Source organism: Schistocerca serialis, chromosome 6 (genome assembly GCF_023864345.2).
Source record: "Schistocerca serialis cubense isolate TAMUIC-IGC-003099 chromosome 6, iqSchSeri2.2, whole genome shotgun sequence".
Lineage (NCBI taxonomy): Eukaryota > Metazoa > Arthropoda > Insecta > Orthoptera > Acrididae > Schistocerca > Schistocerca serialis.
In genome coordinates, this window is record NC_064643.1 from 665,831,836 (window position 1) to 665,846,671 (window position 14,836).

The 14,836-nt window shown below is 42.8% G+C and overlaps 1 protein-coding gene across 1 annotated transcript in view; it reads right to left on the bottom strand.

Annotated features, from left to right (window-relative positions):
* LOC126483926 (lachesin-like) overlaps positions 1-14,836 on the bottom strand; it is a 290,487-nt gene that overhangs the window by 20,706 nt on the left and 254,945 nt on the right. Inside the window, exons 4-5 of the mRNA XM_050107201.1 lie at positions 8,313-8,421; positions 2,596-2,880 (exon numbers count right to left, since the gene is read on the bottom strand). Coding sequence (XP_049963158.1) covers positions 2,596-2,880; positions 8,313-8,421 — 394 coding nt within the window. The remainder of the gene's footprint in view (positions 1-2,595; positions 2,881-8,312; positions 8,422-14,836) is intronic.

Here is a 14,836-nt window from a genome sequence, read left to right on the forward strand (position 1 = left end):
ATTCCTATTGCTTGAAACTTATCTAGGCAATTTATGTTGCTTGTGTAAGGGACGTGGTAGAGGTCAATGGGGGAGAGAAATTCTATCCTTCCTAATAGGCGAACGATCATCTTCATGTATAACTGGGAGAGTTTCGTAGTTTAGGCGTGTCTCCATTGAACTTACATTTGTCATAATTTTGATAGCTGAAGCTTTGTCAATATTCGTTTATTTATACCAGTTCTCAGCTACGCTAAATTTAGAGCCCTTATTTCTCACGATCACATTTATAATTTATTTAATTCCATGTTCCCTTTAAATTATAAATTTTCTGTCTTCTTTTCTTGAATTTCTAGTTATCTACATCTACGCCATACTCCATAAACTACCAATATTGTGTGGCAGAGGGTACTTTCGGTACCACTATTTTAACCCTCCAACCCTGTTCCACTCGCGAATAGCGCGGGGGAAAATTGATTGCTGGTAAGCGTCTGTATTGGCTCTAATTTCTTGGATTTTCTCCTCGTGGTCAAGATGTATGTGGAGGGAAGTAACATGTTGTCCGAATCCTCTTGAAAAGTGCTGCCCATAAATTTCAATAGTAAATCTCCTCGTGATGCACAACGCCTCTCTTGTAACGTCTGCCAACTATACGATCCCGTGACGAAACGCGCCGCTCTTCCTTGGATCTTCTTTATCTCCTCTATCCGTCCCACCTGATAGGAATGCCAGATACATGAACAATACTCAAGAATTTGGCGAACAAGCGCCTTATAAGGCACTTCCTTCGTGGATGAGTTAGGTTTCCTTAAGATTCTTCCTATGAATCTGACTCTCATGTCTGCTTATCCCTCTGTCCGTTTTATGTGGTCATTCCACTTAATATGACTCTGAATAGTTACACCTGGATATTTTACGGCAGACAGTGTCTCCAGCTATTTTTAATCAGTAGTTCAGCTGTACAGTGGTGGATTTCGTTTCCTATGTATGCGAAATATGTTACATTTATTTACGTTCAGGGTCAACTGCCAGAGTCTGCACCATTCATCAATTCTCTACAGGTCGTTCTGCAAATTCTTGCCACCTTCTGGTGTTGCTACTTTGGTATAGACAACGGCATCATCTGTGAATAGCCTTAAAGAGCATCCGACGCTTTCTACTAGATCATTTATAAATATTGTAAACAGCAACGGCCCTATCACACTTTCCTGTGGTAGTCCGGATATTACCTTTACATTTGTCGATTTTGTTCCATTAAGACGGACGTGTTGAGTTAGTTATGCTCAGGTTCAAAGAAATTCTTATACCTTGGCCAATTTCTGCTAACCGTTTAACAGTCCAAATGATATCTCTATGACACCTTCAGACTTTTACTACCATATTTCCATAGTAGCATGATTCCATTATGTTTATGTTTGCTGGGGTTTATGAATAAAAACTTCAAAAAATGAAGGCTATCTCTGTAACGTCATAAACCACTCCCTTTCTCGTCCGATTGCGAGTAGCCCACATTTCACATTATTTATGGCTACATATACTTCCATAAGTGTCATTCCAATTTCCAAGTACTTTCAGTTTCATATCATCTGTCATGTATGTCACGAATTCGTTAATTTCTTCACATGTTTTCTCTGCATTGTAACCATTAGTAGATATCTCGAGCAGGTTAACCTCAATGTTACTTGTTACCATTGGCTTTCAATAACAGAATGAGATTTTCAATCTGCAGCGGAGTGTGCGCTGATCTGAAGTTCCTACCTCATTAAAACTGTGTGCCAAACCGAGACTCGAACTGGAGATCGGGTCGAGTCTCGAGTTCAAGTCTCCGTCCGGCACACAGTTTTCATCCACTAGGAAATTTCTATGGTTCCAATGTCTGCTTATTTCACTCTGTGCGTCTGGACCCCAAGCCACATTCTGATCGGTCTGTTTTCCCAATTGCGATGTCATCGCTTCCCTGGCTATTGATGTACATCGTGGTCAGGTTGAGGAAATATTTTCGTTGACGATGCAGTATTTGCAGGATGATCTGTTAACTTGTGCAAGCTCCAATTACATGTTTCCCCTAGCACAAGGAAGCATGGTAGGGATTCTTAGGAAGGTTTACGAGTAAACATTACCTATTCTGTTAGTTTACTGCCAGTTTCCAGGTATATTTTGAAATTAGTACTTCCCCAGTCATTTCTTTGTAACCGCTAAGTCTGACAATCACTAGAAGCCATAATTTAGCCCAAATACGTCATGTTTTCACTTCCTTTCACACGTTTCCCAGTTTCACGCTGATTTTTCTTACAGAGAGATCCTGACCCTAAAGCTTGGAGTAGACGCTACGGTTACAGTGGAGGTAATTGCGCATTGATGAGAGATTACCCCCTGCTCATGATGATTATGAAAGAGTGACAGAGGATGAAGCCCTGAAGTTAATGTTAATGACAGAAATTTACACAGTTTGAGCGAAGCCTGGGAGACGAGCACAATCTAGTAGGGAGACATGCAATCGCAAGACGATACTGGTTTCGGGAGCAAAGTAGTGAAAATGTTGTTTTAGAACTGGTCCGCATTCAGTTCGGACAGTACTTCTTGTCATTGTCGCGGTTTGCTGTGGATCGCACTCACCCTCGATGACGTGCACGGTGATGCTGGCGGCTCTCGCGTTGGACGGCGCGCACGTGTAGTTGCCGGAGTCCGTGCGCTCCGCCCTCGGGATGAGCAGCTGGCTGCCGCCGCGCCCCTTGCTCACAGCCACGCCGCGGTCCTCGTCGAAGTTGATCATGCGGTCGTCGTGGTACCAGAAGACGAACTCCGGCGCCTCCGTGGACCGCTTCAGCTTGCATATCAGCCGCAGCTCGCTGCCGCTGCGCAGGTGCAGGTCCGGGGCTCCGGCGATCTCTGCCACCGCCTCTGTATTTTCGTACAGAAACGATGTTGTTGTAAGAAGCGTAATGTTGCACCTCCAGAAGAACAACTATTGTAATATCTGAGCATTAAAGGTTCTAAGACACTACAACATCAACTGATACTACCGTCCGGATCCGACAAATTTTCCACTTTTTCTACTCACTAGACATAAGATAATACACAAATCAGATTTATTTTATACTGAGATACGTCCAATTTCAGACCACTACGACTTGTTATGGTCATGATCTCATCACAATCACTTCATTTACATGTTGGATCCACTTGTGGCACGCATTGCCAAATACACTCCTGGAAATTGAAATAAGAACACCGTGAATTCATTGTCCCAGGAAGGGGAAACTTTATTGACACATTCCTGGGGTCAGATACATCACATGATCACACTGACAGAACCACAGGCACATAGACACAGGCAACAGAGCATGCACAATGTCGGCACTTGTGCAGTGTATATCCACCTTTCGCAGCAATGCAGGCTGCTTTTCTCCCATGGAGACGATCGTAGAGATGCTGGATGTAGTCCTATGGAACGGCTTGCCATGCCATTTCCACCTGGCGCCTCAGTTGGACCAGCGTTCGTGCTGGACGTGCAGACCGCGTGAGACGACGCTTCATCCAGTCCCAAACATGCTCAATGGGGGACAGATCCGGAGATCTTGCTGGCCAGGGTAGTTCACTTACACCTTCTAGAGCACGTTGGGTGGCACGGGATACATGCGGACGTGCATTGTCCTGTTGGAACAGCAAGTTCCCTTGCCGGTCTAGGAATGGTAGAACGATGGGTTCGATGACGGTTTGGATGTACCGTGCACTATTCAGTGTCCCCTCGACGACCACCAGTGGTGTACGGCCAGTGTAGGAGATCGCTCCCCACACCATGATGCCGGGTGTTGGCCCTGTGTGCCTCGGTCGTATGCAGTCCTGATTGTGGCGCTCACCTGCACGGCGACAAACACGCATACGACCATCATTGGCACCAAGGCAGAAGCGACTCTCATCACTGAAGACGACACGTCTCCATTCGTCCCTCCATTCACGCCTGTCGCGACACCACTGGAGGCGGGCTGCACGATGTTGGAGACGGTTGCGAATGGTCCTCGCCGATACCCCAGGAGCAACAGTGTCCCTAATTTGCTGGGAAGTGGCGGTGCGGTCCCCTACGGCACTGTGTAGGATCCTACGGTCTTGGCGTGCATCCGTGCGTCGCTGCGGTCCGGTCCCAGGTCGACGGGCACGTGCACCTTCCGCCGACCACTGGCGACAACATCGATGTACTGTGGAGACCTCACGCCCCACGTGTTGAGCAATTCGGCGGTACGTCCACCCGGCCTCCCGCAAGCCCACTGTACGCCCTCGCTCAAAGTCCGTCAACTGCACATACGGTTCACGTCCACGCTGTCGCGGCATGCTACCAGTGTTAAAGACTGCGATGGAGCTCCGTATGCCACGGCAAACTGGCTGACACTGACGGCGGCGGTGCAAATGCTGCGCAGCTAGCGCCATTCGACGGCCAACACCGCGGTTCCTGGTGTGTCCGCTGTGCCGTGCGTGTGATCATTGCTTGTACAGCCCTCTCGCAGTGTCCGGAGCAAGTATGGTGGGTCGACACACCGGTGTCAATGTGTTCTTTTTTCCATTTCCAGGAGTGTAGTACATATAAGGTCTACCTAGGAAACCAGCGTAATTAGAGTTGAGAAACTGCCTTGTTATGACTTCACGGGAGGCGGAACTAGTGTCGAGAAATTATCATGAATAACGTGGCAAGATCACAGGTAATTGTAAGAGCGAGATAAGCCATTGAAAATGTATAATGCTGGTACATTAATAACCCGTATAGGGGCCAGAATGTTGAATGCAGGTACGCAAACGTCTAATCTAGGTGCCGGAAGTCAGATTGTAGAATGGAGTTCCATGTCTGTTGCCCTTGATTGGTCAATACAGGGACAATTAGTGCTGTCTGTGGATGACACTGGAGTTGTCATCAGATGACGTCCCACATGCGCTCGATTGGAGACCAAGGCAACACGTCGACACTGTTTAGAGTATGTTGGGTTATAACAGTGCTATGTGGACAATATCCTCTTGTAAAACACTCCCTGGAATGCAGTTCACGAAAGAGAGCACAAACAGATAAATGGTTCAAATGGCTCTGAGCACTATGGGACTTAACTTCTGAGGTCATCAATCCCCTAGAACTTAGAAATACTTAAACCTAACTAACCTGAGGACATCACACACATCCATGCCCGAGGCAGGATTCGAACATACGACCGTAGTGGTCACGCGGTTCCAGACTGTAGCACCTAGAACCGCTCGGCCATCTCGGCCGGCACAAACAGACAGACATACAAATTTTGCAGTCAAGATGCGTGAGATAACCACCAGAGCGTTCCTTCTGTTATATGAAATTGGAACCCAGACCGTACCTCCAGGTTTGGGTCCAGTTTGTCTAGCATGGTACAGGTTGATTGCAGACCCTCAGCTGGCCTCTTTGTAACCAACACACTGCCATCAATGGCACTGACTGAGAATCAGCTATCATGAGAAAACACAACAGACCTCCGTCCTTCCCTGCAATGAGCTGTGGCTCGACACCACTTCAGCTGCAAATGGCGGTGGCTGGGGATCAGTGGAATGCACGCTACAGGGCGTCTGGCTCGGAACTGTCCTTAAAGCAATCGATCTGTAAAAGTTCGTTGTGTCACTGTGATGCCGACTGCCACTCAAATTGCTGCAGCAAATGCAGTACGACGCAGAACACGATTGTCTACCCTCTCGGTAGTGCTACGAGGCTGGCCGGAGCCCGGCTTTTTGCGGCTGTACAGTCTCTTCACTACTGCAGCCAGCAATAATGTACAATGGTTGCAGTTCTGACAAGTTTGGGTGGGGTTGTTTGGGGGAAGGGACCAAACAGGAAGGTCATCGGTCCTATCGGATTAGGGAAGGATGGGGAAAGAAGTCGGCCGTGCCCTTTCAAAGGACCTATCCCAGCATTTGCCTAGAGCGATTTAGGGAAATCACGGAAAACCTAAATCAGGATAGCCAAACACGGGTTAGAACCGTCGTCCTCCCGAATGCAAGTCCAGTGTGCTACCACTGCGCCACCTCGCTCGGTCCCTGACAAGTCTTTCGGCAACATCGCACAAGGAATAACCGGCTTTTCGTAGTCCTATTAACAAGACCTCGTTAAAACTTAGTGAGGTGTCGATGATAGCGTATTTGTCGCCTTAAAGGCATTCTTGACTAACATCTACTCACCACGTCCCCTCTTAATGGTATCTAATGCTCGCGGCCGTTACAATGCGTGCAGTTAAAGCAAATCTGATTTGCACCATCATAGTGGCTATACTAACACGGCTCTTATGCAACTGGCTTGAAATCTGAATAGACATCATCTTTCACATGTAGAACACGCCTACTAACATCGTTTACGTTGCAAATTTCGTTATTGGTACAGCTATTTCTTCCGTCAGTGCATGTACAGATTGAGGGAATCACCAATAGAAAATATAACGAAAGAGCAGGTGAAAGGTAAGTGGTCAGCGCTTGGGGCAAAGATCAACACCTGACATACATCATGAGCTCAGTTACTTAAGGCTTGCTCAACACAAATTTACCTAAAGTGGACTGTACGATGTTCTTGAACTTTTACCATTGATACTCAACATTGTCTGAACCATTTACCTAATACTGAGTGCTATAAGTGGAATGAACTTACAAGACATTCAAACTCTGCATGACTACTCCAATAATTACTCAAAGAATGATTGGAAACTCTTGGAAAAGTGTATCAGAAGTAAAGTATATATTGGTCCATAAATATCTCGTAACACATGACCAACACTCACTCGTATTTATAACAGTATGATTCCGTTTGCTGACAATCGTCGAAAGCTATGAGACGGAACTTATTTCGATTACGCGGCTGTCACCTTCGGGATATCGCTCCTGATAAAGACGCACTGTGAACTGCATAAAACGAATCGGTTGGGGCATCTGAACCATCCTGTATAGGAAACTTACTTCATGTTAAGTACAAACAGAATGTTTTCACTTATTACGTTTCATTTAACAACAGATAGGTAGGTCACTGCTGTATACCTATCACTTCGCGACAGATTTCCTACACCGACAGCAATGGGAAGCATTTCACCATGGACGCCTCCACTGAACACTACGAAATTCCTAACCTAAAATGTAGGTCTTGGAGATCACGGCCTTCTACTATTGTAAGAAAATGAAAAGCCTTCAGCCGCCAATATGATTTTATTTATTTTGTACCTACCAGTTTCGGCGCTTCAATGAGGCCTCTTCAGGCCGTAGTCGATGCGTAAGGGGTTGACGTGATCCCTATATATATAACATCACTGGCCAATATAACTGGTTACCCAGACTGTCTGTAAACTATGGTGTCAGCACTACTACAATTAATTCAGGAAACGTTGATAGAGATTTCGTTCTTATACGAGCTTATTTTCTATATTTCCAGTACAGGAAAAGGCCATTACCACAGATTTGACCGTACATGATTGCCACATAGCGTGTCAAACGCTGCTGGTAATTTCCAGGTAGATATCGCAACACTGCTCGCAGACTACATGTACAAGATCATTTAACCTCCATCGTTCAGTGCTTGAGAAAGGCGAAAATCAATGGCATGACAGACAGTGGAGAGTCGTGATGACAGTTCCCACTAACATTATATTGGTCAGTTTGGCGGCCTGTTGAAAGCTCTCCGGAAGTGACAGTTCTAGAAAGCCATGTATCTCCAGTCCCTGGAATCATGTGCTGGGGAGGTACTGAATATGGCAGTTTACCTTATGCGGAAATTCTTGGAGGGATACCGAATGTCTATCAGTATGTGCAAAAATGGTTAACCATTAACCCTTCATGACGAGGGTACCAAGCAGCATATTCCTGCACGATAATGTACGAGCCGACAATTCAGCTCACACAACAGACTCTCAGAGGAATGTATGGATACTTGGCTGGCTTGTCAGATCCTCAGATTTGTCATTCAAAAAGCGTGTCTTGTATGCGATGACACTACGAATACTTCCAGACCAGCCTAGATCCAGTGATCTTTATAGACTGGCAAATCACTTATCTGAGGGATGGTACGAAATTGCTCAAGATAACAGTAAAATACGCTTTATTCGATGAAAGTCTCCACTATGTTTGATAAGCGTAGAACTAGTGTTTCATGGTGTAATATTTTTATATCCATCAGTGTATAATGCTGCATACGATTTCGACTTATTTCACCGTGAAATGACTTGAGTTTCACTGTTTTATGTACTCTTTCGACATGTCTGAAAAACAATAAACTAAATAAGTACTTCGACCAATATTGTCCTGTTAGTTCTTTTTGTAAGGAATATAAGAAATCTGAAACGCTACATGACACTAACCTGTGACTTTCAGTTCAACAAATATGCTGGTCGGCGGATGCGTGGAAACTTGGCATTCGTACCAGCCGGCGTCCTGTGGTTGCACGAATTTTATCTGCAAGGCCCAGCTCTGTGAATAATGAAATGTTACGTTATATGTAAAACTGTGATTGTGACAAAAAGTCCTTAAGAATAGCATCTGACATTAAAGGGCTATCTGAAGAAGCTAAAACATTGGAATTAAATTACATTTTGTTTGCATATTAATTCTGGGCACCTTAAAACAGTAGATAGTGAAACCTCAGTATTACGAAGACGTCTGTAAACACACTGAATTAACCAGATTTATTTCTGCTTTCTGTTGTTAAAATTAAAGACTGCGGAAGTTTCCTGTTGTTGTAAAGCCTGTTCAGAGTTCTTTGTTGATATAGCTTCGCTGAGATGTTAGACTGAAGTAAAAATACCGTCAATGAGTAAGAGATACGGATATATTATCAGATGCCCCCATAAAACTAATTGATACTGTACAACACTACTAGTATTGTATTTAAATTTTCCCCGAAACTACTAGTACTGTTAAAGGGTACCACAAACGACTAATTGCGGTGTTTTGAGGCTTGTATATCCTGTTACACATTTAAAGTTAGAGACGCACGGATCATTATTGAGAGCATGCTGGTTGCAAGAACCCCACATGATGTCGAGAAACTTGCGCAGAAGCTCTTCGTAATAAGATTAAGCATTGACTTACAGACTGTTTTAAGTTGTATTCTAACTAGACTGCGGTCCCTACGAATTCCTCCTCTGTGCCAACCTCTTCATGTCTAAGCAGCACTTTCAACATACGTCCTCAAATATTAGTTGGATACATTGCAATTTCCCTCTACCTCTACGGTTTTTACCTTCTACAGATCCCTCTAGTACCATCGAAGTTTCTCTCGCATGTCTTTACACCTGTTCTATCACCACGTACAGTCTTCTTGACAGTGTTTTCCACATGTTCCTTTCCTCGACGATTCTACGCGATCGTCCTCATTCCTTATCTGTTCACCTAATTTGTAATATTCTTTCCACGGTCCATGTTTTACTACCACACAGGTCTTTGTTCCAAACGTACATTCTCAGAAATTTCTTAGCTAAATTAGTGTTTGATAGTAGTAGACTTCTCTTGGCCAGGAAATCCTTTTTGCCTCTGCTAGCCTGCTTCTTATGTCTTCCTCTTCCGTCCTTCATGGGTAATTTTTTTCAGAGGTAGGAGAATTCCTTAATTTTTTTTTTAATTTGTGATCACCTGTTTTGCTTCTCGACATTCTCGTTATTTCTACCCCTCATTACTTTCCTCTTTCTTCTGTTTACTCTCTACGCATATTCTGTACTAAGTAGCCCGTTAATTTCATTCAGTGAATTCAATCATTCATCTTCACTTTTACTGAGGGTAGCTATGTCATCAGCAAATCTTATCATTGATATCCATTCACCCTGAATTCTAGTCACACTCTTGAACCTTTCCTTCATTTCCGTCATTCTTTCTTCGATCTACAGACATTGTGAGGATGATACTTTTCCTAAAGTCTGACAGTGTGTCGCCAGTCTCTACACACCGACATGAACAGTCGTTTGGTTGCCACTTGCACCAATGATATTATAAATACTGAGACAATGTTAACAACCAATTCAGCTTCATTTTTTCTCAAGTTTTCCAAAACTCTTTTAAATTCTGTCTCTAATATTGGTTCCCCTACCTCTTTCTCATCGATTTTAATTTCTTCTTCTGTCACATCATCAGACAATACCTCTCCGTCAGAGCTGCCCTCACACTGTACTCTTTTCACCTCTCCTGCTACTGCTCGGGGTTTAATAGTGGACTGCATATTGCACTCTTCATATTGCCTACCTTGCTTTCCATTTCGCCCAAGGTTGTTTTAACTGATATGTACACTCAACCAGGCCCTCCGACGAGTATTTCTTCTTCGGCTACTTCACGTATTTTGTGCAGTCACTCTCCTTGGCTTCCCCTCACCTTCTAATTATTTCATTCCTAAGAAATTTATATTGCTCGATTTCTGTATTTACTTGAATATTTTTTTTACTTCTTACATTCTCCGATCAATTTAACTATTTCTTTGTTACCGCAGGTTTCTTAGCAGTTACCTTACGTGTACGAATGTTTCTCTTTCCAAGCCAGCCGGTATGGCCGTGTGGCTATAGGCTCTTCAGTCTGGAACCACGCGACAGCTACGGCCGCAGGTTCGAATGCTGCCTCGGGCATGGATTTGTGTGATGTCCTTAGGTTAGTTAGGTTTAAGTAGTTCGGAGTTCTAGGAGACTGATTACCTCAGATGTTAAGTCCCATAGTGCTCAGAGCCATTTTTCTCTTTCCAAGATCTGTGACTGTTCTTTTTACAGAAGTCCACACCTCTGGTATATCCTATCGCAATATCGACATCTTTGGCAAACTCATTCTGGGACTTTTCCACGTATAACATCTCCGCTCGTCATTCTTGAACGGAGTATTCCCCATTACCAGCTGAAATTTATTTCAAAATTAGTCTCCCTACTCAATCATTCCAACTACCGAGCTCATACTCTCCAAGTAAACCTTTCTTAAACTCCTTTCTTTACAGACGCAGTCCAGTCTCGCATACTTGTTACATTTTCACCTTCTTCATGCGCTGAATTATCCACTCAGTAATGTCACACAGCTTTTCTCTTCATCTTCTGCTCGCGAAATCTGCATGTATACCAAAACTATTAATGTCGGTGTCAGTTTTCTGTCGATGCTCATCAGAAAAACCCTACCACTGAACTGCTCACAGTAACTTTTATCTGCCCTCATTTCCTATTCATAACGAATCTTACCCCCGTTATTCCATTTTTGCTCCTGTTGACGTCACCCTAGATTGGTTTGGCCAGATATCCTTGTCTTCATACCATTTTACTTCCTTATTACCAGTATAGCTAGACTGATCTTTTACATCACCCTTTTCTGATTCTCTATCTTCCCTTTCCCGTTCAAACTTCTGACATTCCATGTTAGCCTTCCGTTCGTTGCTCCATCTTTTTCTCATAATCATCTCCTCTGCAGCTCCCTCCCAAAGATCAGAATGTAAGGAGTAATCCAGAATCTTTTGCCAATGGAGAAGTCATCATCACCTATATTTTTTTTTGTCAGAGGCCATATGTGCTTTGTATACATGCAATGCTTCTTTAACGCAGCAGTTTCCATTGATCACTCCTCATTGTCGATCTTAGGGGCATTTTTCCACCTCAAGATCAACAGAAAGCCCTGCACCTCTCTTCCCTCTCCTCCGCCCTGTTTGACGAGGCCATTATCATACCAAAGGTGACTTCTAATGGCGGTAGTAATCGGTAGCCACTGCTGTTTATTTTAGCAATCGTTAGGTTCAAAACCAGTATACGTTCGATTATTAGTCAAAGACGCTAACCATAGGCCACGGCTCATTACACTTGAAAAAATGTTGTATAAAGCACCGCGGAAGGAAATCTGAGATAAATTATATATTATGCATACACAGGTGCTCGCAGTTGTCGCTGATGGTATGTCTGTACTTCCAGTTATCGTACCTTCCTAACTTAGAGGTAATAATGGATTTCGTCTATGGAATGCTGGAATTATTTCCATGTAACTAGAGAGAACCACAGAGGAGAAAATTTGTATAGGTTGATAGAAACTTGAATATAACCAACAAGTAACAGAGAATATTAGGCGTAAGTGGCACCATGGGATAAAGAGGTTAGCATAGGAAAAGAAGTTTTGGTATGCTGTATGAAGAATTTTTAAGTACGGCAAATGCAGTTAAGTATAATGTGTGATTAAATACTCCATCTGTAACGAAGAAGAATGTACGTGTATATAAACTGTTTGTGTTCCAGTGACTATATTATGATGATGCTTGAACGAATTTTCGGTTTCCATCTTGCTCATCAATTTAAAGTGTAATGTAACCATTACACAGCGTTTAGTAGTAAACAACACAAATGAAACTTTACATGTTCGCAGGAGAGCTTCTGTAAAGTTTGGAAGGTAGGAGACGAGATACTAGCAGAAGTAAAGCTGTGAGGACGGGGCGTGAATCGTCCTTGGGTAGCTCAGTTGTAGAGCACTTGCCCGCGAAAGGCGATGGTCCCGAGTTCGTGTCTCGGTCCGGCAAACAGTTTTAATTTGCCAGGAAGTTTCATCATTCTACTACGTCCATGTCGTTGTTCCTGGGTAAGGCTAAACGTAGGATACTGTACATTTTGTGCAAAAATAGCTTAATCTGGCGTAACGAAAGAATTGATGCACATTTTTTATCGATTTGATGCGAATTTCTCGGATAATTCTAAATATATCAGAGTTCTTCCCCAATTTTACTTTTTTCTCGATTTCAGAGCCCTCTGTCAATGATTTAAAAAATGTTTCAGACAAAGCTTGGTTACTTTTTTATGGAGACTCCAGATCTGCAAACAAAAAAAAATGAGTGTTTCCATTTAAGATTTAAAAGTTACCCCCCGTCCCGCCCAAGGGGGTGGGGGCTGTAGGTCACGTGTAGTATTATTTGATGTCCCCCTTTGATATTACGAACTTCTCTTATCCACTATTTTTACCCAATGTATAATTTTCGAGATAATCTCATCCGAAACTTCAGATGGAGCACCCTGTATTTCCAGCATGACAATCACTACTACCCCTGACACCTACAATCCCATGGAGGCCACTCTGAAAATCTTTTGTGATGTGGATGCGATGCAATCTGTACTGTGTTCTGGAATTTTTTTGTCGTTGCACGTAGTCCATCTGTTTCCAGACACATGTCCATAGGCGATTGTTGCCTCCATTTCCAGTAAGGAATCCAACCCTGTAGATTGTCTGTTTTATTAATGTTCGCCCGAATCGTTTCTGAGTCTGGAAGAATGCATAGTTTCGCGTTGATAACATTCCATACAGTGTTTCCGTGATTCCAACAATACCAGGTGCTTTAATTGCATCTGCCTTCTGTCTAGACATAACGCATATTGATCTGTAAAGATCGTGGAATCACTTTAACCTACAAATGGTAAAAGGGAAAATTAGCGATGTCAAATTGGAGGATGCAATATACTTTCGACAGGACATTTTTCTACATAATAAACTTGATTCCTTTGCTTTGACTTACACGATTTACCTATTACCATTACTGTAAGTCATTATCAGACTTAAAATAAATAAAAAAGTTAATACCAAATTATAATTAAATATAAAAATTTTAAAAAACGCAAAATTAAGGAAACCAAATACCTTAATGAAAGTAAATGAGAAAATTAAAGAATTATACTAGTAGAAGAAAGCATGAGCATGCTTAGATTACATGTGGGAAAATTACTGTTTTTTTAGTTAAATTTAACAAATTCTAAAATAATTATTGTTTTTCTTTCTTTAAATATTATCACAATTCCGTAACGTTCGGAATTTCCAAAAATAAAGTTAACGATTACTAAAATCATGCTAATCATTAGTCCTGTGAAACGGAACTGAAACGTTTGCCCAGCAATGAAATGAGATAGCACATATAATTGTAAAAGGCACAGCAACGAACAGTAAGGAAAGAGATTATCATTGAAGACATAATTGTGGAAACAGGACTCGCAAGTTGATTGCGAGCTTCTTAATCAATATTATGCTGTCTCGTAATCTTCCAAAAGCTTTCAAAACAACAAAAATCATAGCTACACTGAACCTGGTAAATCGGCGAGTAAATCTCGTAGCTGTTGCTCAATCGCCCTCCTGAGATGCTGTTACCGGTTTTTAGAATGACTCACCCTTCAAAGAATAGGTCCAAAAATCAATGAATTTATTCGCATGGAGCAGGCAGCATTCTGACCTAAAAGAAGCAGTACAGACCGTGTACTCAGATTAACAACACTCATAGCAGCTATGTTCCAACGACTAATTGAATCATCAGTGGCTTTTGTTGATCAGATAGCACCCTATGATACAGTTTAGAAACAAGGATTGCTGTAAGAACTCGCAGTTGTTCTACAGTTGCACCCATAATGAGGCTCGTAAACAACATGTTATCTGAGACATAATTCCACGTGCTCTTCGGCAATCGATTAATCAGACAGAATATACTAAATCCCCAGGGTTCCCAGGGTTCCACATTGGCACCAGTTATCTTCAAATAATGTACACCTTTCTCCCTAAAACAGTGCCAAGATAGTTCATTTACGCAGACGATTTGGCTCTGGCGACTTAACGGAGCACTCTTGATGCTGATGAAGGGATATATCCTGCAGATTAACACCGAGTCAAACGAAGACCAAAGTTTCCACCCTTCATATTAACAATCGAATTGCCAATGCAGAGCTAGAAGTCTACTGTAATTGTCTAGTCCTCCACCACCAAGACTTCGCAAAACACCAGTAGCGTGCAGTAAGTAATGAAATACATTTTTTTCCTTCGCCAATTTCGGTTAAAATTTGTCGTGGGTGATCGTGGAATAGTCCCTCTTCATCCTGTATAGTTTCATGAAGTTCCCATTGGTAATGGTGCTATACATAGCGTT